Genomic DNA, 25,064 nt, shown 5'->3' on the forward strand with positions numbered 1-25,064 from the left:
AAGCAAGGATTTGCTTAAACTTAAACATACCCGGATTGGCGATGTCTTTATGACATCCTATGCCTTTAATACTAGAGGGGTTGCTATTTTAGTTAATAAGAATATTTCCTTCAGATAGATATGTTATTGTAAGGGGTATTTTGTTTGGTAAATCTGTGACTTTTATGAATATTTATTGCCCCCCTGGATATCCCACAAATTTTCTAACTACCAATACATCGGGGGGGATTTTAACGTGATTATGAGCCCTCTTTTGGATAAATGCCCCCCCTCTGTAGGTCCACCTAGTAGCCGGGCTAAAACACTTGAGTCGATATGCAATGATATTGACTTTGCTGATGTTTGGAGGATATTTAACACTTCTTCTAAAGCATATACATTCTTCAGCAATCCCCACAAGTGTCATTCAAGTCTCGATTATTTTTTTGCACCCAAACGCCTGCTTAACTCGGTAACATCATGCAAAATTGGCAGTATAGTTGTGAGTGACCATGCAACGATTTATTTAGAAATCTCCTTCCGTGAGATAAATAGATTTTCCAGATCCTGGAGACTCAATTCCACACTCTTGAACAATGATGTTTTTACTTCTCATTTTATTTCTCAATTTAAGGTTTTTTATGAGGTAAATGCTGGGTCTGCATCTAACCCAACCATTTTATGGGAAACATGCAAAGCCTTCTCTAGGGGTTTAATCATATCTTTTACGGCCAGCAGGCGGCGGCAGAGGATAGCACAACAAACACAGTTGGAAGACAGGCTATTAGAGGCAGAGCACAGCTATCTGACAGACCACACTGCTGACAAGCTAAAGGAAGTGACCGCTGCTCGTGTTGCTCTTGAATCCATGCTGTCCTTGCAATCAGATAAGAGTCTTAAATTTGCCAAACAACGCATCTATGAATCGGGGGATAAACCTGGTAAATATTTGGCCCATTTGGCTAAAAAGAGGGAGAATTCACAGACTATTGTTTCAATTAAGGATTCTAGTGGCAATATTACCTATGAGACTCAAGTTATTAATGATGTGTTTGCTGCCTTTTATAAAAAATTATACACTACAGAACAGAGTGATGACGCCCCCCAAAAAATGCAAGATTTCTTCTCCAGCATTGACCTGCCGGTGATCTCAGATGAGCAGAGGACTATTCTAAATGCCCCCATCACGAAAGAGGAGATCCGTAATGCCCTCACAAAACTTCAATCTGGTAAATCCCCAGGCCCTGATGGCTTTGGAAGTGAATTTTTAAAGACATTTCAAGATCTATTTACTGATCCCTATTTAGCCATGATAAACCACTCATTTGAAACAGGGTCCCTTCCCCAATCTCTGAGGGAGGCCAATATCACACTAATCCTTAAAAAGGGGAAATGCTCTGAAGATTGTGCCTCTTATAGGCCGATTGCATTACTGAATTCCGATTTAAAGTTGCTTTCCAAAATATTGGCATTACGTCTCGAACGGTTTCTTCCTGATATCATAAATTTCGCCCAGACAGGTTTCATTAAGGGCCGAAACTCCTCTGACAATGTACGGAGGCTTCTTAATATTATCCAGTACATGCATAGTCGTAAGGGGTCTGGTGCTCTCCCTCGACAGTGAAAAAGCCTTTGATAGAATAGAATGGCCATATCTCTTTCATACGATGAGTATTCTCGGTATGGGTGACACATTTATTAAATGGGTTAAAGTTATGTATAATGGCCCCCAGGCAGCGGTTCTTACAAATGGTCTTAGGTCTAAAAACTTCTCTTTGCAACGCTCTAACAGGCAGGGTTGCCCATTGAGTCCTTTGCTATTTGCCGTCGCCATAGAGCCGTTTGCCCAGTTCATACGTCAATCACCTGCTATTTCTGGGGTTATGGTTGAGGAGAGGGAGCATAAGATAAATGTATATGCTGATGATGTCCTTTTGTTCCTAACTAAACCAGATACCTCTGTTCCCCGGTGTCATGGACGCTATTACTAAATTTGGATCCTTCTCAGGATTTAAGATAAACTACTCCAAATCAGAGGCCATGCCACTGGGTATCCTCCAAACTGTTCCGAGCGCCCCTGATCCGTTCCCATTTCGCTGGTCCCCCACTGGCTTTGTTTATTTGGGTGTACATATAACTCCCCTATTTTAACAAATGTACACTGCCAACTTTACTCCACTGCTAGATGTCATAAAGTCTGACCTTGATCGATGGGCTTCACTGCCACTGTCTTGGTTGGGTAGAGTGGCACTTATTAAAATGAACATACTACCAAGGTTATTATATCCACTCCAGATGGTCCCTATTTTCCTCTCATGTAAGGTGGTCAAGGTTATTGAGGGCTGGTTAAGCTCGTTTATCTGGAGCAAGAGAAGGCCCAGGTTGAAGCTAGCAAAGTTACAACTGTCTGTCTCTGAAGGAGGGCTGGACCTCCCCAATATAAAATGGTATCAGACAGCTGCACAACTACGATTTGTAGCAGCATGGTTAGAGGAAGATCAACCTTCAATTTGGCTAGATATTGAAACTGCACAGTGTGATTGTCCTCTCCGGAATCTCTTGTTTCTCAGAGATCCTACAACAGCAAAGAAATATTGTAAAAACCCAATTGTTTCCAACACACTAAAGGCATGGAAGGTGGCAAGGCTTTTGGAGGGTCGAGCCAAAGTAACATCACCTCTTACCTCAATTCAGGGGAACCCAGACTTTCCTCCTGGCCTTACTGACCTTGGGTTTAATTATTGGAGAGATAGCGGTATAACAACGTTAGAAAACCTTTTTACCGGTCCTATACTCATGTCATTTGATCAAATACAACAAAAATATGACCTACATCGCAGTCATTTTTTCAGATTTTTACAGGTGAGGGATTTCATTCTCAGACGCACAACACTATCAACTAATTCAACTACCTCTCCAATTGAGAGAGTGCTGACAATGGGTTTTACAAGAGGGTTTATAAGTATTCTGTATGGCATGTTAAGATCCAAAACAACTGTTGACACACAAGATGCTAAGAGGAAATGGGAAAGTGATCTTGAGGTTGAAATTTCAGACAAGGTTTGGTGGGAAATATTTGAAAATGCCAAAAAACTTTCTGTGTGTAATAGAGCTTGGTCGATTCAGCTAAGAACCATACACCGATTACAGATCTCACCTAGCCTTCGCCATAAAATGAATCCTACTCTATCTCCTCTCTGTCTTAAGTGTAAAACTGAAGAGGGAAATTATATTCACTGTACATGGTCATGTCATAAGATTAAACGATACTGGTTGGGTATCGTGCAGCAGTTGAATGAGATCTTTAATATGGAGTTTGAACCTGACCCTATGTGTTTGATTCTTGGGCTGCCTGATGACAGGATTGTTGACAAGTTCCATACACGTCTGTTTAATCTCTTAATTTATGCTGCTAGGAAAAATATTCTGTTGGATTAATGAGAAACCACCAACAAAAAAAGACTGGCACAAAATAATCATGCAGTGCATGCCGTTGGAATTCCTAACCTGCATGCTACGCTCCACCACAAATACCTTCTATAAAATATGGGACCCATATTTGAGATTTGTTGGCCCTCAGTTAGCTACCACCTTGACCATAGGGTTCCTGGACAGAAGCGATGCCACTAACCTTGATTGATAAAGTTATGGATATTGTTATGTATGTATGTATGTATGTATGTATAATGCATATCTTTTATTTTATTTTCTCTGGAGTTAACCCATCTAAACTTTCAAGCACCAAACTGCAAATGTGTCCATATTTGTATATTATTTTTGCACTTTTTTTTTTGTTGGTATAAGTGTATAATTGTGTCCTTTGTTCCACAACGCGCCTGAGTTGAGCTGTCTGTTTTTGTTTGTTTGTTTAGTTTTTCCTGTCTTGTCTTTGTCATAAAATGTAAAAATCAATAAAAATATTATTGAAAAAAAACAAAAACAAAAAACATACCTGAGTTGATCCTCTGATGCAGACTTGCGGTAGTGTCTGGGATAGAACCTCTCCAGAACCTGTTTAAGGGTCTGGCTGGACTTGGTCTGGGCCAATCCAGGAGCAGAGAACGGCCGCTCGAAATCTCCAAACTCTACCTGAACGCAGAGATAAAAAGGACTTTTATTCCTGCCAGCGGATCCTGTTTTTTTAATATTTTTTATATATATTCATGATACAATTCATAGGAGAGCAGTACAGAATTATCAGGATTGCACAAAAAGTCAGAGGACTTATTTCCATTGTGATCCAAATAAATAAATAAATAGTTACAGCATATGATAAGAACATGTGTACTGTTGGGTTCCAAGACAGCGATGTCATTACTCTTTTGGTTATTCAAAGTACAGTATTAGCCTACAAGTGACACCCTTTAGTTGCATGATCAATGATGATTCAACATAATCAAAAAAATGAATAAGAAAACACAGCATGTGTCGCAAATGATTGTGGTCCAATATCATATTTTATTGTATCATAGACATGCTAAATAATTACTCTTATAGAGAAGTGCCCTTTGAGCTACTCGGGGGGAAAAGGAAACCCTACCCTGCGCATGCACCATAATGTCACACAGAGAAACAAATCCTTAAAAAGCAAACGTTTCAGTCCTAAGACCTTCGTCAGTGCTAGGACGGTCTTAGGACCGAAACGTTTGCTTTTTAATTGCACTTTGAGCACAGAGCACTTTATGAGCATGATAAAATAAAATAAATATTTTCTTAAGTCTCAGTCTAAGGAGTTTTACTTCTAGTTTCTATACGGTGAGCAAGTAAGTCTTTTTCTGTCAAAGTTTCCCTTATGTTTCTGAGACCGCCGCTACCGTAGTCAAGTTTGGGGAAAAAAAGGACGAGGAAAGGCGCAACGGTTTTCTCAGTGCTTCAGTGCCTGAGAGTGAGAGAACACCACACTCTCTCCACCCAGTGGTCAGAGCAGAACGTAGACGAGTCTTGTTCATGGTGGGACAGACCTGTGCCAGCAGGGCTGCCATCTCCAGTGCCAGCTCTTTGTTCACTGGGAAATGACCCGCCACGATGGCCTCGTTGGTCTGGTAGCCTAGCAACAGCCTCTCCCTCTCTGACTCCCCCCTCACCTGGAGAGAGAAGTACAGCCTGGGCACAGAAAGATGGAGGATGGAAGAATTACGTAACTGATGAGAGGAGGGGGGGGGGGGGTGAACAAGTAATGAAAATACCATTGATGTGGCGTGTGTCCCTCTACACCCACTTCCATTATTTTTGAAATATGCTGGCAGCATCCGTTGTGTTAAATGGGCTTGATAAGTAACTACTAGTTGACATGGCTCAATAACACTCCAATCCGCTACCCTCTACCTGTTCTGGTAGGTCAGTCGGACGGTCCTCGTATGCTCAGACTTGCCCGTCTGTTGTTCCTTAGAAGCTTGCTCCCACTTGGAAATGATGTCACAGATCTGTGTGGATGACACACGCAGAAACAAAACAAGGAAGTGGTGTTCAGCGTTCACTGCTGCTGGGAATTCATAAAACAGAGAAAGCTTGATGTACGTAAGTGTAAAAGGACAGTTAATATAATGTTAATATAATGAAATTGACCCGTAATGGTCCATTTGGTTACATCGGTACGCTACCTCCGCCCCTCCCTAACTCCCCACAGTGCCGCAAACCTGGTTCACTCTCTTGTCACTTCCCGCCTGGACTACTGTAATTCCCTTCTCTTTGGTCTCCCCCACAAACTCCTCCATAAACTCCAACTAGTCCAGAACGCTGCTGCCCGTATCGTCACCAGAACCCCTGCCATCAGTCACATCACCCCTGTTTTACACCAACTCCACTGGCTCCCCATCAAATACCATATCGACTTCAAGATCCTCCTCCACACATTCAAGGCCATTCATAACCTCACCCCCCCATACCTGTCTGACCTTGTCCACGTCAACATCCAAGATTCAAGATTCAATAATTTATTTGCCATGTCAACAAGTTGATAGGAATATGTCTTGGTTCGTACTCAACATATACAGACAACCATAGATACACAAACAAGAAGGACAAGTACTAAAAACAAAAACCAGCAGCATAGGAAATTACATCCAGTTTTTTTAAAGTGCTATATGCATGTACTATGAGTTCAGATGTCCATGCATATAGCACTTTAAAAAAACTGGATGTAATTTCCCCACCCGGTCTCTCAGGTCTGTCCCTCACCCTGAAAGTCCTCCCAGCCCGTCTCTCCACCATGGGCTCAAGAGCCTTCAGCCGCTCTGCCCCTCACCTCTGGAACTCCCTCCCCCCTGACATCAGAAACTTGGACTCTATCACCATATTTCAAACTCACCTCAAAACCCACCTGTTTAGGCAGGCCTATGACTCTATGTGACCTCTGTGTCTTCTGCTGCAAGCTGTGCCCTAGTTTTGTTCTGCTTATAACTGTGTTCTTGTACTGTGTTTTTAACCTGTACGGCGACCTTGAGTGCCCTGAAAGGCGCCTTATAAATAAAATGTATTATTATTATTATTATTACTGTATCAGGGTTACAAATGGACGCATCGTCAGTGGAGCCGCAGTACCTTGATGCGTCCCTGCAGGCAGTGTTCCAGGTCGCGTCCAGTGGGGTCGTCTGTGTACAAACTGAATCCTGATTGGCCGGTTTTCCTGATGCCGGTGTCCTGGTTGAGACGACACTGGAACTCCTCCACCGTGGTGGAGGCGTCGAAGCTCACCACCTGTGGAAAGACAATCAATAATTAAGGGGGGAATCACTGACATAGAAACATAGGGTTTTTCAGAAAACTGTCCGTATTTTTAGAAGACATTTGTTGAATCGTCGTCAGCTCTAAATGGGTTAATGACCTGGTAGGTGTTGTTGAGGAAGTGCACAGGCACACTGAAGGGCAGAGAGTGGTGGCAGGGGTTCCTCAGCAGAATGGACAGGATCTCCATGCGGGACGTCCTGGCCTGGCGCTCCCCTTTCTGCTGGGTCCTCTCCAGCGAGCGCTGGCAGTAGATGGCATACTTCCCCACCTCTGTCCTGAATGGCAGCGAGGAGAGCACACAGGTCATGTCACGTCACGTCATCTTTTCCCAAACATACTGTACATACACTCTCCAGACCAGCATACCTCTCCTCCCCCCCGTCCCCATTCCTCAGGGCATTATCTCATCAGGGGTGCTATAAATGTCTATCTACGTCAGGGGTGACCACACTTTTTGGACTTACTTGGAAAGAATGACCAGCTCAACAAGATCCACCAAAAACGTATTATCGTGAAAGTTGTTTAAAAATGTACCTCTTTTGAGGCATAAACGGGAGGAAATGGAATTGGTAGGTTTTTTTTTAATATATAACTTTATAACTATTACATTGTGGGTTTGAGCTGACAGGCCCTTTGTGCTGCATGTCAATCAATCAAGTGGCACCTTAATTCAAGTGGCAGCTAGATGCCAAAACATATATTTATTTTATTGTTATTTTATTTTTAGGGTCATGTGATCTACCTCCACAGCCTTTGTGATCTACTGGTAGATCATATGATCTACCTTTTGGGCACCCCTGAATTCTACATCCTCTAAGTAGACTTAAAGACGTAGTAGTAGTAGACGTAAATCTAGTGTTGACTAATCATAAGTTGCTCTTATTTTGAAGAGGAAGAGGAAGTCCATTTTGGTTGTAGCCAAGCTGCCATGACAACTTGTTATCATGCTGGCAAGTCTAACCAAGTAGTAAACACGAACCCACGTGGATTAAACACAAGCTTATAGCCAATGTTCATATATTTACGATATGAAAACCATGCATCTACTTAAACAATGTACACACTTTGGAAGTACATGGATCCTCCGCGGCATTAGGTGAGTAGTTAATTGTATACATCTCATGCTGGCTCAACACTGGTAAAATCATCAACGACAAGCTGCCCCAAAAAAACACTAACAGGTAGGTAGGCTACAGTAGAGTACTGTTACTGTCACTGCCTGCAAGAATGTGATGTTATCATGCCCTTAAATAGTGCTTGTGCTTGTAACTGTCAATTCTTATAAACATTTTAGTTCGTTGAAGTGGGCCAGCCGTGCAATGTGGTGCTGATCACTCTCAAATGGTTTCAATTTCCGTGAGAGAAAACTGCAGTAGCCGAGCCTTGTAAGACCCGGGGATGTGTTTTAAAGCGATGTAAGGTCAAGGTCTTTGATCGGTTATTATATTGCACCATAATGGGGGGGGGGGGGGGGGGGGGATTGGTTCGGGTGGCCTGATCGTGTGCTGCACATGGACAGAAGTGACATTATGGCATCCACATTATGAGGGCTTCAAAGGCATACATAATATCATTATACTGTATCAAATAATAGTATGAGTGACTAAATAAAAATGAAAGAAACAATATGCTGATATTACAATATAATAATAAAACAATGCAAAGTTGCTGTTAATGCTCACCTGGAGTCTCCGTGCCTTTTGAGGTGTCCCTGCAGCAGCCATAGGAAGGGGTGCTGGGGGAGGAACAGCCCCACACACAAGGCCAGGAACTGCCAGCCCTGTACAGGTGAAAACAGAAACACACCGCTGATTCACTTAGGCAGCCATACCTCTATAGAAAATAAATGTGAATTAGTCTATACAGTTAAATGTCAAAGTAATTTTAGTGTGCAATGACTACTACTAGCTGTAACTCATTGATGTCCATGTTTCTATATGAGAGTTCAGCTGTGCGTTTAATGTTTTATTTCTATAGGGCCGTAACAAGACTGCTAATATACCCATTTAGGCCTGACGTCAAAATGTATAAAATGTCTTCTAAATCCTCACCGTATTCTGTCAGGATTTGCGCCACATTTTCACGATTTCTTTTTTCAAAAATATAGCAGATCTACAAGCTCATAGCACGCCACCGAGTGTCGCACTACGAGCTTGTAGGTCTGCTATTTTTCAACAGCTAAATTATAACATAATGTTTAAAACACCAAAAGGGGTTCCCGCCCCAAAATGGGTTAAATAAACTACTCATGCTCAAATGACAGAGAATATGCTCCATATAACGCTGCCACGCCATAATAACACATAGTAGTCCGTCTGTGCCACCTAGGGGCGGGAGTGTGTACCTGCAGGGGCCCAGGCTGCCCTTGGGGCTGCCTCTTGCGGGTCTGTTTGATGAGCTGGCAGAAGAACTCGTTCTGGAGCTCGGGGTGGGTCAGGCACACCTGCAAGGCGCTCTGGGCCAGGGACACGTGGTAGTCGATGGCCGGGGCGTCGATGGCCACGTTTATGAAGAGCTGACACGTCTGCGGAGAGAGAGAGTGACAGGCGGAGCGGGACAGAGATTAATACAGAGGGAGGTAAACGTGCAGCTAAAGAGACAGGCTAACGGGGTAGCTCTTTAACCCATTTTGGTCTGAGGTCGATTAAAAAAGGCTTCAAAATCTGAAAGACCCATGTTTCTATGTCAGTGGTGCTCAACCTTTTTTTATGTCAAGGACCCCCAGAATTATCTCTTATTGGGCCACGGACCCCCATCTCAAAATATGTAGTTCCAGGGACCCCCCCGAAGCCAAATTTTAGTTAAAAATGTTCGCTCTGAAATACATATTCAAAGTTTTGTGCCACATTTTCACGACTTAAAAAAAATAGCAGACCTACAAGCTCATAGCGCGCAGCTTGTAGATCTGCTATTTTTCAATAGATAAAGCGTGACATAATGCTTAAACGCCAACAGGGGTTCCCGCCCCGAGAATGGGTTAATGTCTCAATTAGGACTAATTTAAGACACCTTGAAGAGTTTAACGGCCTCTGTCTGCAGGGCCTGTGAGGGCAGTGTGGTGAGAGGGGAGGACAGGGCGTCTTTACTGAAGCACAGCACTGGATGCCTCCAGATCTGAGAGTCTGTGAGAGAGAGAGGGAGAGAACAATGTTTAAATCTAATCATTCTGACCTGAGATCAAAAATGTCTGTTTGAAAATGACAGTTTTCTGAAAAAGCTATGTTTCTATGTCAGTCGTTCTTTGATTTTTCAAAAATAGCAGACCTACAAGCTCGTACAAGCTTGTATATCTGCTATTTTTCAATAGCTAAAGCATAACATAATGCTAACACCAAAAGGGGTTCCCGCCCAAAATGAGTTAAGAATCAGCATAAAATACATATTTAGTCCCCCGTTAGAATGCCCCCGCCCCCCTGTCCAAAAATCACGAAAATCGCTAAAACTAAAGACAGCAGTAAATGAACAAAAAAAAAACAACACTCAACTTTTATTTTCTCTAATAAGAACATGAACATGAACAAAAAAGTTGTCCTTTTAGGCAACTATATTTGTGTTTCATTGAAATGATTTTTAGTATTACTGTAAGACAGGCGGACAGACGGAGAGAGAGGGGGTGTCAGCATCATGTTATGCTTTAGCTATTGAAAAATAGCAGATCTACAAGCTCATATCGCGCCACCGAGTGGCGCGATACGAGCTTGTAGGTCTGCTATTTTTGAAAAATCGAAGAGCGACTGACATTTCTAGAATCTGATCTCAGGTCAGAATGGGTTCATCAGACCAGTGTGTGTCCGGCGGAAACCTCGTATGAATCTGATCTCAGGTCAGAATGGGTTAATTCTCTTTCCATGGATACTCACTTGGCTCCCCGTCCAGTTGAAACAGCTTTCCCACCAGTCGTTCAAACTCTGTACCAACTTTTCCCACCGTGGTGCCCGCCGCCACGGCTAGATGGTACAGCCAGGACTCCTACAGACCCGTCGGGATGGGAGGGGAGGGGAAATGAAAAGCTCACACAATTAGTAACTTGTGGGTCCATTTGGTTACATTTCTGGTGATTATTTTTGTAAATCTAGCTATATGTACAAGTGTGCATCGTGTCATAATTGACAGTAGGTTGAAATGGTCAAATGTTTTAGTTATTAACCCATTTTGGGGCGGGAACCCCTTTTGGTGTTTTAAACATCATGTTATAATTTAGCTATTGAAAAATAGCAGATCTACAAGCTCATAGCGCGCCACCGAGTGGCGCGCTACGAGCTTGTAGGTCTGCTATTTTTTTTTAAACGTGAAAATGTGGCACAAATCTTTGAATATAATGGGGTCGGTGGCCAATCAGATGAGGGCCGGTGGCCAATTACATATCATTTTTGGGGTCCTTGACATGAAATATTGAGCACCACTGATACAGAAACATGAGGTAGGCTATTTCAGAAAACTGTCAGAATTAAAAATGTCGACGTCAGGCCTAAATGGGTTACTAGACGTGTGCTGTTGGGGTCTTATGATGCCCGCTGACTGACCTTCTCGTGCCGTGACTCGATGAGCAGGTAGGTGGGGCCTTGCTCCTGCGGGTGGATGGCGATGGTGAAGGACGTGGACTGTAGGCCTTGCTGCCCACATGCTTTCAGGTCCTCGTCGGAGTCACGCGACCTGTCCACCTCCTCCACCCGGGCCTCCCACAGCTTGATCTGACCGAGCGGGAACTGCACAGTAAAAAAAAAACACTCAGTGTCAGCCTGTAGATCAGGGGTACTCAACTGGCGGACCGCGGTCCGCGACCGGACCGCGGACCACCTCTTTGCGGACCACCCAATTTAAGTTAATAATATAAATAACATCAGATGATACATTTCTCATGTGAAATTGCTGCAAAGGCCCCCAAAATGTCCCCCAAGGGCCCCCAAAATTCTGGCGCGCGCTATGCGCGCGCACAGTGTGGCCTGCCAGGGCGTATAACTCCCGGCCTGATTTGGAGTTCCACTCCGGGCCTGCACTCTGCACCCCATTATTGGTTGGGTGGAAGGCGATCTGATTTGTATAAGCTTGGCTTGACCATACTAAACGGGCATAGAGCCCCGCTCTCCGATGGACGCCGCGCATGGGACCGGACCTCGGTCTTATTAAAAAAAAAAATTGTGGACCTTCATCATTTCTAGTTGAGGACCCCTGCTGTAGATCAATACCATTTTCGGTTGTCTATAATCTGGTCTGGAGAGAGAGCGGAATTTACTCTAGTCATCATCAGGCGGCCCGGAAACCTCCAAAACGATTTGTCTAGTTTAAAATTTGTTCTGTGGTGGTAAGCCACAGTGGTAAGCCTTTTATCTTTTTAACCCTGTATCTGTTATGTTTTAGCTTTGATCTTTTTTTCTTAATAAAGTCTGTTCCTGGTGTTCCCTTGTAAAGCGCTTTGGGTATTTAGAAAAGCGCTATATAAATCTGAGCTATTATTATTATTATTAAGCCTGGTGACGCAAGGTTACTCAAGGTTACTGTATGGTCAGACATTAAGCGTCAGAATAGCACATCTAAAAGCAAGTCGGTCCATTTACTTCCATTTCTCGTGTTATCTTCCAGGGCTGTGGGCAGTGCCTTCAAGTTACAAATGGATAAATGAACACGCATATTGTCCCGTATATGTTTTATGAGTTTTACAGTTAAAAAGAGATTTTACACGATGAGTGAAGGTAAAAAAAAAAAAAGTCTATTGTGATTATTGGTCTTTATTGGTGTGATGTTTTAATCCACGTGTCACTACAGGTTTATAGGAAATGTGTAATTATGTCACGGTAAATTAGAGTCTTCCCTTCGGTGGTTAATTGGTGTATCAGACCAGGTCATGTGAGCTACCTGGGATGCATGACTGACATCATGGGAAAGTGCAAATAAAGGGCTATGAGGGCTAATAAAGGGAATTGAAGGCAGCTGGTGGACCGGTTAGTGGGCAAACGAAACCACAGGATGTGTTTGAGGCTGCTGGATTGAGGATTGCATACAGAGTCAGACCCTTTTCCTGTTCTATGGAATTAAGGCGCGTGTGACTATAGACGTCCCAGCTTGTCTGGACTGTCCCGGTTGGGTGTCCCCAAGTAACAAAGAATATCTGTGAAACAGTAAAATAAGTTTTCACCACAATAATAATAGTTGTTTTCAGCGCTTACCGCTTACATAAACGTTTATCATGATGTTCTGTTCTTTTGGAAGGTGTAGTCATTAGGTGTGCTGAAAGCGAGAATAATTGTCTCCAACCCTGATGAAAATGGCTGTGCGTGCATTTGGCACATTCATTTAATGATCCCGGTTTGGGTGTTTGGAAATATGGTAAAATAAGGGTGACGGACGCCTGAGAGGTATCTTGCCTATGTATAATTAACTGTATCTGATGTGCTTCACCGCTGAGTGCAATATTTAGCCAAAAGCCTAGAAAAGACTGATAATGATTCACTGTCCGTGAATTTGTCCGTGACAAATGGCAAATCACATTAAATGAATGACGTTATATGAAGCCCAGAGATATTTGGTGTGCTGGTTTATATTACCTTGTCCTCTTGGCTGCGGAAGTAGTACAGCGTTTTACCGATTAGGGCACACCACACTCGCTTAGAGTAGCCATGCTTCACCTGGTAAAGAAACAAAATACATTTGAAATTAATTAAGCTCACAGCATGTCATGCAACATATTGTGAACAAAGCATGTACAGTTGAAGCTATTTTCAGTGCACGACACTGGTGTACAACTAAATATAAACCAGTATGTTTAAAATGTGTTGAATACCGAATACTGGTACAGTATTGAATTCAAATGAGGGACACCCGGCTGAGAGTGTCTTATTTACACAACAATGTAATACAACCTGTATTATAGTATTAATCTGTTTAAACTTGTAAGATGTGTGTCATTCATTGATCCCCATGTTTCCCTTATCAGTTCAATAAGGGACACGTCTTTTAGTTTACTAATAATGTGGACGGTTATGTATTTCAAGGGACGGTTGGCAGTCCAAGTTCCAGAACCTTGATGAGCAGTCCCTTCATGGCTGGACGGATGTCCGGCTGGGTGAAGAGAGGACTGGCGGCCTTGACCCTCAGAACGCTCTGTAGGACCCTCAGCCACTCCTCCAGCAGGTTGGGAGAGTCTGCCTTCAGGTAGTACACCCGCTTCCCTGTCACTATCTACACACGCACACGCACACACACGCACACGCACACACACGCACACACACGCACACGCACGCGGGTTTGTTCAGACAATACAAACATTAACGCTGTATATAGAAGGGGCTAGCGCCCCTCAAAATTAAATAAGATTAACCCATTCTGAACGGGAACCCATTTTGGTGTTGGCATCATGTTATGCTTTAGCCATTGAAAAATAGCAGATCTACAAGCTCATACGAGCTTGTAGGTCTGCTATTTTTGAAAAATCGAAGAACGACTGACATTTTTTTAGAATCTGATCTCAGGTCAGAATGGGTTCATCAGACCAGTGTGTGTCCAGTGGAAACCTCATATGAATCTGATCTCAGGTCAGAATGGGTTAAATAAAATTAAGGTCCATATATGGGCATTCCCAGACCTGTTCTTGGGGTGAGGTCGCTTGTATAATATAATATAATATAATATAATATAATATAATATAATATAATATAATATAATATAATATAATATAATATATATTATATAATGAGAGCTATAGTGTTGCTCTCTAGTCTCTACCCTCATTTTTGTGCATTTGTAGGTCTCTCCACATGACATATGAAGACATATGTATTTTATATCCATCTGGCGCCTATAGGTGAGGGTACATTTAGCTGGAAATGTTTTCAAATTCCACCTCCAGCCATTCCATGGGTAACTATTGCATTTCACAATGTTATCTATTCAAAATGTTATCTATTCAAATGTCAGGATGTAGAAGACATTTTTAGAATCTGATCTCAGGTCAGAATGGAGCTTACTCAATTGAGGAGCTTCTCTCAAGCAGGAAACAATACCTGGAGAACTTGTTTGCCGTCTCCACGGGTGATGCTGCTAGTGGCGTTGACCTCAATCTGCCCCTGAGGTCTTCTGATGACATCACTCTAGGGAGACCAGATCAAAGAGATAGTGTTACTTTTTAGTTTCAGAGGGCAGGCAAAGACATACCAGCAGTAAAAAGCATACATACTCTCAAAGTAATCCTTTTATTTATTTGCAGTGCATCAATCACGATAGCCCTATAAGCCTACAAGGCTTCACTACATGAATTCACCATTTGTCAGCCTTCTGATTGGTCCCTGACTGGGTCTGACTGTTCTGCCCTGGTTCTGCCTTGTTTATGTTGAATTCGCTAACATCATCGCTAAAAAAATCACTAAAACATCATGACTGGGCATGATATGCCCAGTCACCATGCTGCACCTGTGATGTTCCTTTTTACTGACACCAAGTTTTTTTAAAGCAAGGCTTTTGCACACCTACAGGCGACAGGTGCGTAGGAGAGGGTACGGTGCCCCAAAAATGAAAAAGGAACAAACACCCGCACACTGTCTTCAAATGCAGTGACCAACTTTTATTCAGGGAAACAGCAATGTTTCAGCCTATGCAGCCTTCATCAGGCTATCTTTATCTTTACCATAAAGATAGCCTGATGAAGTACAGAATATCAATACAAAGCAACTGAAAAACACCTCATTTCAACGAAACGGCAGCCAATGGGTGCGAAGAGGGGCACAACCACGGGCGGGACTTGACAGAGGGTGAATTCTGAAGAGAACATTCTGCAAAAATAGACAATCTACTGTACAAGCTCATCTTGTGAATTTTGTATAGTCAAAATTGTTCTTTTGACTATACACAATTTTATTGTGTCAATTTTAAACAATATGATAAAGATAAAATTATGATACATAGTAGGCTACAACAGAAATGGGAAAACAATGAAATAAACACACTGGTGACTTATAGTAGAGCAGCTCTCCATCTTTAAGGACAAACCAGCGTCTCTTCCAGGTTTTCTTCCAGGTCTTCACCATCTTCAGCAAGTAGCCAGACTTTTCCATTGGTTCCTACATCATGCGATAGGTATGTCAGGTGAATAGTGAATACGTAGCCATTTAAGCCTGATTTATACAGCTACAGCTGTACTGTACATGTTTTTAACATGACAGTTCTGGTGAAAACTCAAACTCAAAGCTAAAATAAGATTTGCTTTCTCACTCAACAAAGTGCATAAGACCTTAATCTAAGGGGACGTTCTGGGGGTCCATTTTCTTTCTAACCCACTCATGCATCAATAATGTACCATCTTAGTTTAGTTGTCAAGTTGTGTACTGAGTGAAGCCATCCTTACACTCTTGCCGTTGTCGCTGTTTAAGGAGCAGGTCTTGGGGAGTTTCTGTTCAGGTTCAGAACACTCTGTGTCGGTGGAGTAGGCGTCAGGAGGAATGGCGTAGTCACTCTCTGATGTCATTGAAGACATGGACACAGCTGCCAGCGAGAGGGTTGCAAACGAGTGGTTAGGATTGGAGTCATTGCACATAATTATGTGCAATGACTTGCAATCATGTGAAAATAAACAGACTTTTGGTTAGATTACAGAAGCTTAATAAGCTAAAATGTTTTTTTCCATGGAGGGGTTTCGAAATCAATCTTTCACAGCATCATTATGAAATCTGTCTTCAGCGGAATCTAAAAGCCAAATACTAATTTCTAATCTTTGTAAATGACTGTTTAGTTTAATGTTTCTCACCCTCTTGCTGCTTTAATTAGTGACATATGTTGCCTTCTATTCTTTTGAAGATACACACAGACCAACACATCCCACACACACGAGCGCACACACACACACACACACACGCACACACGCACGTGCACACACACACACACACACACACACACACACACGCACACACACACACACACACGCACACGCACACGCACACGCACACGCACATGCACACACTGTGTCGGGGGATTGCGCCAACCTACGGCCAAGGTTGGTATGCATGAACCCTAAGGGCCGATTCATACTCCTATTTTACAGCTGTTTCGGCGCTGTAGCACCGAAGAGCCGACTTTAGGACGGGGCCCGTCCCCCCGAACCTCAAATGACGTCACATTGTAGGCTTAACAGAGTCGAACCGACTTTTATTCGGCTCTAAAATAGGAGTATGAATCGGCCCTAAGGGTACCTCTCTTCAGGGAGCGGGGGCTGCCAGGGGTGCTGTCCTTGCGGCAGCTGGAGCCAGAGGTGTTGGAGCTGCAGAAGGAGCCCTCCTCCTCCCCTGAACTGGAGGACTCCTCTGAGCTGGAGGACTCCTCTGAGAACGGACTGCTGCTCAGCAGCGTGGCTTTCTGCAGGCGGGGGTCAAATTGGAGCACACGTGCGTCGGACACACACACACACACACACACACACACACACACACACACACACACACACACACACACACACACACACACAATGACACATTTAATTGCACAGTGAAATCCTCTGTTTATTTAACTCTCATCAACGAGGAGTTTTTTTGGACCCGGACCGCCTGCCCTATAGCCGTCCGGGCGCCTATATAGGCTGCTGTTGCAGATTTTCCGATCCCGACAACCTTTGCTGCGTTGTCATTCCCCATCGCTCTCTCCCCCTATCAGTCTACTACACTATCGATAAAGGCAGAAAAAGTAATAAAAACAAAATTTTAAAATCTTTTTTTATAAAGATTTATTTTTTCATCTTTATTTCAGTGGCGAGAGAGGCGGGGATATGGATATATGTGACTCTTAAAGCTAGAACTCTATAACACCAACACAGCCGTCCCCACTCTCCCCCGCTACTTCAATTGCCTCTCTGTTTATTTATGTTTTTAGTCAGTTTTGGCTTTATTTTGATAGTGTGTAGAGTGTAGAGAGAAACAGGAAACTGAGCACAGAGCGAGGGAAGGACATGCAACATGCACAGTATGTAAACTGTATGTAACCCAAGAGGGTCACATTGAGGTATGAGACCAAGATGGAGCCATAGCAATGCAACAAATTACAAAAACCATAAGAGTGCAACAAATTCAACTAAATAACGATGAAATACAACACAAAACATCTACCATGGCACTCTAAATTTAAAAACACGCGCAGGACATAGACAGCATATCGTCGCTGTCGTGTGGAAACCTTGTTTTTCTTTTCAGTAAATGGAAAAAAAATACCGGAATTGAACCCTGGGGCGTTTACTGTATCACAACACGGACACACCATCCAGTCAGCTACTGGCTCACCCCCTCTGTTTATCTTTGTGTGTGTACTAGCCCAGGAAATAATTCCCTATGCATTTTTCCCATAGACACTTCAAAAGGTATTTATTTAAAGACCTTTTAAACGCCAACTCAAGTCGTGACAAATCAATGAAATCATGACAATAAACACAATATTTTGGACCCAACAAGTAATTACAAAGAAGAAAAACAAGAAAAAGAAGTATTGTAACCAGCCGTTTTCTTCTTCTTTCGAATTATTTGTTCGGCCCGAAAAATTTTGTTTGTTGTCATGATTTCTCACAACTCGAGTTGGCTTTGTACGAGGCTTAAAATAAATACTTGTTGAAATGACTATGAGTAAAATGAACGGGGAATCATTTCCTGGGCCCTGGTAGGGGGCGGGACTGCGACGCTCTATTGGCCTCAAAATATACTTACAACAACACTAAACACTAAAGTAGTGCTTATACAGAAAGGCAATTCTCAGTCAGATTTTTGGGTTGTAATTTTATTAAAACCGGGAGGAAGTGTGTCATTTCAGACTTTAGCGTTGGCTATTCAAAAATAGCAGATTTAGAATGCATTTGTATAGTCGGCCTCGGGTCTTGATGGGTTAAATGTGTTCATCACTTAAATGTTGCCGCTGGTGAAGTTTTAAATACTGTAAGTGTAGACCTGTGTTCTGCTAGGTAGCTTAACCTATAAAATCAGTCTATATGTGTGTGTGTGTGTGTGTGTGTGTGTGTGTGTGTGTGTGTGTGTGTGTGTGTGTGTGCGTGTGTGTGTGTGCATACTCACCCCCTTGAGAGTAGTGTAAACAGGTGTGGTCATATTCTTATAGATGAGGGATGTATAGAGAACAAAGGCGGGGTAGGAGGACTGAAGGGAGGAGTCTGCAACATAAACAACAGATCTGTTATCCAACCCAACGTTCCTGTAGCTGTTATTGTCACATCACCGGTTTACAGTCAGTACATTACAGGTGTAAAACAGCGGGTGGAATTTGTTTCTGTGCACGCTTCGTTTTACATATTTACACATAGCACATCCATCTGAACATTATGTACATGAGGTATTAGAAAGAAGATGAATGAGCATAGCAGCTGGTATATACTGTTCATAACTTAGACATTGGTGCAAGAAGAGTATCAGTGCGTACAGTACATGAGACTATAGTGCAGAAACGCAGGCAATAGGACCAACAACTAGTCCTTAAAGGTCCTTGGCTATACCTTTGCTAGCAGGGTCTGTGCAGGACGTCTCCGACAGTCTGATCCCTGACTTAGCCACAGCATAGATACGACTTTCCTGTGAAGTACATTTGAGATAATCAAGGCCGTGATAAACATAAACAAAAGTGCAAATTAGCATCTCATTGATCTCTTTTCCGTGGCATTTTATTGATGTGTATTCAGTATTCACACTGACTTTTCTTTTATCATTGTCTGAAACTAAACTAAAGCTAAAAGGTAAAAAATAGGCTTCAGTGTCCTCACTCACCCAGGAGGGGAATCTGTGTAGAGGAGGAGTAGGGGGCTTGCTGCCTGGTGGTGCTGAGCTGGCAGAGTCTTCCGGGGTCTCCTCGGGGCTGGCCCCGGCCGCCGAGCCTGGCGAAAACGACATGGCGGTCGACGCTTGCAAGGCGGGGAGCCGCAGGGCGGCCATGTTCCTGCCCGTCTCCATGCCGATGTCCTGCTCCTGGTCCAGGTCGGTCTCCTGGGGCCGGAGGGGCCGCAGCATGCTGAGGGCGTTGCGCGTGCGTCCGTGTATCACCTCCGTGCTGACGGGAGGCTGGCTCAGGTGCTTCTTGGCCAGGGCCACGCTCATGACTCCGAACCCGGCCGGAGGAGTCCTCAGCCGGGGCTGCTTGGGGGACGCGGGGGTGTCCCCCCGGGGGTCCTGAGGAGGAGCGTTGGGCCGCTTGGGGGTGAGGGCCGGGCTGGGCTCGCTGGAGGAAGAGGACGAGTCCAGCCTCTGAGACTGGAAGCGTTTGTTGAGCTCCTCCGAGGAGCGGTCCTCCGACTCCTTGGTCCCCCCCTGGGCCTCGGCGGCCTTCATGTCCCCGCTCGGCCCGTCGTCTTCGTTGGACCCGGCCAGGCTGAAGCGCGGGCGCTCCGTGCGCTGCAGGTCGTCGTCGAACAGGGAGCTGCTGTCGTCGGAGGCCGTCAGGTAGGTCTCGCTGCCGGGACGGCTGTACTGGAGCGCGCCGCCGCCGTCGCACGACCCGGCTCCGCCTCCCTCTCCCTCTGACGCGGCGCTGGACAGGACGGAGGACACGCAGCGAGACTCGGGTCCACACGCGTTCTCGCCGATGCCTTCGGACGCACTGTCGTCCTCCAGGGACGACGACTCAGGAGGTCGCTGGACGACGATGTCTGGTCCCGAGGTCACGTCCGGCTGCTTACTGCACCTCTCTGTGGACAGTGAGCACCATTTTACTGCTCACACACTTGGGCTCCTTTGGGGACACATGGCATTCAGCAATAACAATGCAACTTTAAGATGAATGGGTAACATTTCGTACTATGAAAAGTATCAATGATTGCAACTCCAACTGTGAAGTTATGATATTCCTTACACTTAAGTACTTTGCTCAGAGTTAAAGGAAAACTTTAGTTTTTTTTCAACCAAGGTTCATGTTTTAGGTTGTTATTAGAGAAACTAAAAGATGAGTGTAAGTTTTTTTTCATTTGCTGCTATCTTTTGTTTTAGGGATTTTAGCTGTTTTTGACAGGGGGGCGGGGGCATTCGAGCATGGGGCTAAATATGTATTTCTTTACAAAATGTTATAGCGATTTATTTTTTTATTATTTACTATAGTCCTACTAGACCCCAATAAATTACATCTGGCCACAAAAGATCACGGAATCTACTGAATGTGTCAAACTGACATATTGAGCCTATTACAGTGTGGCTTCCCCCCAGTATAGGCTACCTTCATATTCAGTAGATCCTGTGAACTTTTGTGGCCAGATGTAATTTCTTGGGGTCTAGTAGGACTATAGTAAATAATAAAATAATAAATCGCTATATCATTATGTAAAATAATACATATTTAGCCCCATGCTCGAATGCCCCCGCCCCCCTGTCAAAAACAGCTAAAATCCTTAAAACGAAAGAAAGCAGCAAATGAAAAAAATGTAACACGCATCTTTTACTTTCTCTAATAACAACCTAAAACATGAACCTTGGTTGAAAAAAAACTGAAGTTGTCCTTTAAAGGACCACTTCACCACTTTTCAACCTATCTTCATATAATAGGTCCTCACTAATAAATCATGATAAAATGGCCCGATCTTTTTCTACTCAGTCTGTGTCTCATAGGAGGGCTGTGGGTAGTTTAGAAACCGTCTTCCAGTGACATCATCGATGGGGAATACAAGCTAATAGAAACTGCAGTCTTTCTAGTCCTGAAAAGTTGCAATGCGAAAATGGAAGCCATCGTTCTCACGATAATGAAAATCTAAATATCTTTGTAAAACAATCTTGTTTAAAAAACAATCTGCCTAATGATGATGTCACTGGAAGACGGTTTCTAAACTGCCCATAGCCCTCCTATGAGACACAGACTGAGTAGAAAAAGATCGTGCCATTTTATCATGATTATTAGTGAGGACCTATTATATGAAGATAGGTTGAAAAGTGGTGAAGTGGTCCTTTAAATGAACACTTAGGTCTGGTTCATCCATGGGTGCCTTCCGAGGGGATCTTTCTTACCAGTTTTGTCTCCATCCTCTGTGTCTCCCTCGGGCTGGGTGCTGAGGGTCCTCTGGGAGGGCTCCGGTCCTGTCAGGACCTGGGGACTCTTCCCCCTCACCTGGAAACAGCCAAAGGTGAGGCTGCTGAGGCGCTGGGCCTCGCCTGGCCTGGCTGGGGGTCCCGCTACACCCCCACGCTTCTGCTCCAATGCTGGGGAGGGACAACATAATAGCGTTGGTGTCAGGTGGAAACCTTGTATGTCCAAAACCTTAACCCATTTTGACCTGGGAACGATTCTATAAATGTCTTCTAAATCCTAACAGTTTTCTGAAAAAGCTATGTTTCTATATCAGTCTTTCTTCGATTTTTCAAAAATAGCAGACCTACAAGCTCGTAGCGCGCCACTCGGTGGCGCGCTATGTGCTTGTAGATCTGCTATTTTTCAATAGCTAAAGCATAACAACATGCTAACACCAAAAGGGGTTCCCGCCCAAAATGGGTTTTAACCGCGCTCCTAATTGGGCCAGTTAACTCAAACGCGTCTTCCTCGGATCATAATGTTGTTACGTATTGTTATTGTCAGCACGGTCTGTGGCACACCAACGTTTCGTTGCTTGTTCCCGTATGAGTGAATGACAAATATTGTGCTTTGAATCTCATCTATCCGCCACCAACAATATTCAGAAAAACCTCCTTCCGAATATTTCGTTGACTGAACATTTCCTCCATAATTTCTGATCTGATCCAATGTCCACTGGAGATGAATGCAGATAGATAACAGGACTGGAATGGCTCTTACCCTGCACTTGTTTCTGCAGTTCCACAATCTCCGCTTCCTGTTTTCTGTTGGTTTCTCTCAAGGACGCATTCTCCACCTCAAACTGAGGGAACGACATCAAATGAACAGATGGGTGGTGAGTTGATCCCTTTACTTATTCTAAGACAATTATGAAAGCAATGTTTACTCTTTTTTAAAGAGTGATGCGGGTCATTTTGTTTGCCTGTAAAGTACCAGGGCCATAATGTGTATGATATAGGCATGACGGAAGGAAGGAAGGAAGGAAGGAAGGAAGGAAGGAAGGAAAGAAGGAAAGAAGGAAGGAAGGAAGGAAGGAAGGAAGGAAGGAAGGAAGGAAGGAAGGAAGGAAGGAAGGAAGGAAGGAAGGAAGGAAGGAAGGGGTACCCTGTACGTATCTAACCTCAGAGAGTTTGAGTATCACCCATTCCTTGATCTTAGCAGCCTTCTCCTCCACTGTCTTGGCATCCTGGATTCGGATCAGTTTCTGAGAAACCACATGGTAATGAAAAGTCACACTCGTGTGAACTGAAGTGGTGCAACACCCCCCCCCCCCCCCCCCCCCCCTCTCTCTCATTATCAGGGAACAGTGCAGCACTCTCTCTCTCTGTTTCTGGCACAACAGCGCCCCTACTGGTACTAATAGTCATACTCGTGCTCACAGTCACATAGGTGCATGGGTGGGTGGGTGGGTTAACGTCACATAGTTAGGCGGACACGGACATTGCTGTTCCTTGGAGTGGTTGCACCACTCAAAAATGATATGTCTCACTCGTACAATGAATCAATGGTTCGCATGCATTCACATTCATTCGAGGTGTGTTCGATTAGTGGTTCTCAAAGTGGGGTCTGGGTTCTCCCAGGGGTCCCTTTTGAGAGGGCCCCCATCTAAACGACTGTAGACCCTTACGCTGTCCGACAGTGTACAAAATGGAACCAAATGAACCCTTGCAGGTCAGATCATGGAGGTGTATATACCTGCTCCTCTAGCTGCTGTTCTAGCAGGGAGATGGCTTCGTCCTTCTCCTGGACCAGCGTCTGCAGGTCCTGACAGCGGCGAAACAAACCCACCTCGTTCTCTCCAGACGCACCGTCTGGAGCCTTCAGCTTCTCCTCCATCCACTGCACCTGCAAACAATCACACCTGATTCATCACCCACTGATTCCCTCACCGACAAGCTCATTCAGGCCCCGCTTTTCTACCAAAAGAACTGTGGTTCTATATAACTAGTTCCGTTCTAGATCCTTGGTTGCTTTCACGGAACCGGCAGCCATTTTTTGGTTCCAGTTCCGAACCAACTTTTATGGTTCTGAACCAATTCATTTTCAGTGGAAACACTGAACTGGTTTAATATTAGGCGGGGAAAAAAGAACCGAACAGGTTCAACCCCAGTGGAAACACACACACACACACACACACACACACACACGCGCGCGCGCGATGTAATGTATCAGTGATATGTATCCTACCTGCTGGTGAGCTGTAAAGGCTCGTTTCTCTGCATCGATGACCTGAGCCTCCAGCTGCTGAATCTGGGAAAGAACACAGTTCAATAATTACTAATATGACATCCAATATGACATGACGTGTGTGTAACATACATCATGTGCACACGGCCAGTCTACAGTACATGTGCGCACACACGTCCAAAATCATGTGAATAGCCTGTAGATCGGCTATTTTCACTGGTCTAGCCCAGACTATCATTAAACTAGAAAAGTCGCATTTTTGAAAAATTGCAAAGTGTGGTTGCCGCAGTCGCTTACATAGGCCCCTCCCACTAATATTGTCAGCCAATTACAATGTCACGTTACCCCTGTGATCATGCGTAAGTATATGCGCTTGAATAGTTTGGTCTTCTGCCCCTGCAAGGGATTTTTTACAAATGAGGAGCAATTGTAAAACATAGATTGGTTACGTAACCAACAACAGCCAATTAGCTACTAGCTAGCCGCTAGCCAATCACAGCGGAAGTTAGGTAGGTTACTCCAGAAGAAAAAAGTGTGACAATAACTATAGTGTGGTTGCCATTTGGGCAACCACTAATTATATATGTTCATTAATTAGTCTGGTTGCAACCACACTAATTATATATGTTCGTTAATTTATTATTTAGTTGTTTATATCATAATTAAGAAACAGTTTTATATATTTGGGACTAGACCCAAATATCTCTCCTGTCAAGTTTATACCCCCTTGTGTTTTTTAAGGTAGTACGAAAAGAAAAACAAATGAAACTAGACAGTGTTGGGTAACTAACACTACGTAACTTAATATATTACGTAATATATTACCAGAATACGGTAACTTGTAATATAATACATTACTTAACAAAACATTTGTAATATATTATAAAAATCTTTCTGTATTACTGCATCGCCTTATTGTAGATACGTCACTGGTATACGCAATATATAATTTATAATTATACAAAAAAATTGTTCGATTTGAGCATTTAAAAAAAGTAATATGTAATAGTACTAATATTAATATATTTCTCTTGCTCAGACAGTAATATGTATTACTTTAAAATTAAGGTGATAAGTAATAAGAAATATTTTCCAAATATATAGTAATATACCTAACACTGAAACTAGATAAAGTGCCCCTCTGGGCACAGGTCTCTAGGGCA

At 43.6% G+C, this 25,064-nt stretch overlaps 1 protein-coding gene across 1 annotated transcript in view; it reads right to left on the minus strand.

Annotated features, from left to right (window-relative positions):
• The window catches only part of plekhh2 (pleckstrin homology domain containing, family H (with MyTH4 domain) member 2), a 56,535-nt gene that overhangs the window by 4,515 nt on the left and 26,956 nt on the right, over positions 1-25,064 (minus strand). The window contains exons 3-26 of the mRNA XM_083774854.1: positions 23,902-23,964; positions 23,410-23,559; positions 22,835-22,918; positions 22,435-22,516; positions 21,654-21,845; positions 19,437-20,350; positions 19,169-19,244; positions 18,735-18,829; positions 16,881-17,043; positions 16,040-16,176; positions 15,642-15,755; positions 14,703-14,789; positions 13,723-13,881; positions 13,248-13,328; positions 11,229-11,411; positions 10,566-10,674; positions 9,715-9,827; positions 9,050-9,229; positions 8,388-8,485; positions 6,803-6,980; positions 6,520-6,675; positions 5,305-5,402; positions 4,941-5,082; positions 3,932-4,068 (exon numbers count right to left, since the gene is read on the minus strand). Coding sequence (XP_083630980.1) covers positions 3,932-4,068; positions 4,941-5,082; positions 5,305-5,402; positions 6,520-6,675; positions 6,803-6,980; positions 8,388-8,485; positions 9,050-9,229; positions 9,715-9,827; positions 10,566-10,674; positions 11,229-11,411; positions 13,248-13,328; positions 13,723-13,881; positions 14,703-14,789; positions 15,642-15,755; positions 16,040-16,176; positions 16,881-17,043; positions 18,735-18,829; positions 19,169-19,244; positions 19,437-20,350; positions 21,654-21,845; positions 22,435-22,516; positions 22,835-22,918; positions 23,410-23,559; positions 23,902-23,964 — 3,791 coding nt within the window. The remainder of the gene's footprint in view (positions 1-3,931; positions 4,069-4,940; positions 5,083-5,304; positions 5,403-6,519; positions 6,676-6,802; positions 6,981-8,387; positions 8,486-9,049; positions 9,230-9,714; positions 9,828-10,565; positions 10,675-11,228; positions 11,412-13,247; positions 13,329-13,722; positions 13,882-14,702; positions 14,790-15,641; positions 15,756-16,039; positions 16,177-16,880; positions 17,044-18,734; positions 18,830-19,168; positions 19,245-19,436; positions 20,351-21,653; positions 21,846-22,434; positions 22,517-22,834; positions 22,919-23,409; positions 23,560-23,901; positions 23,965-25,064) is intronic.

Source organism: Protomyctophum parallelum (genome assembly GCF_964188405.1).
Source record: "Protomyctophum parallelum genome assembly, chromosome: 10".
Classification (NCBI taxonomy): domain Eukaryota; kingdom Metazoa; phylum Chordata; class Actinopteri; order Myctophiformes; family Myctophidae; genus Protomyctophum; species Protomyctophum parallelum.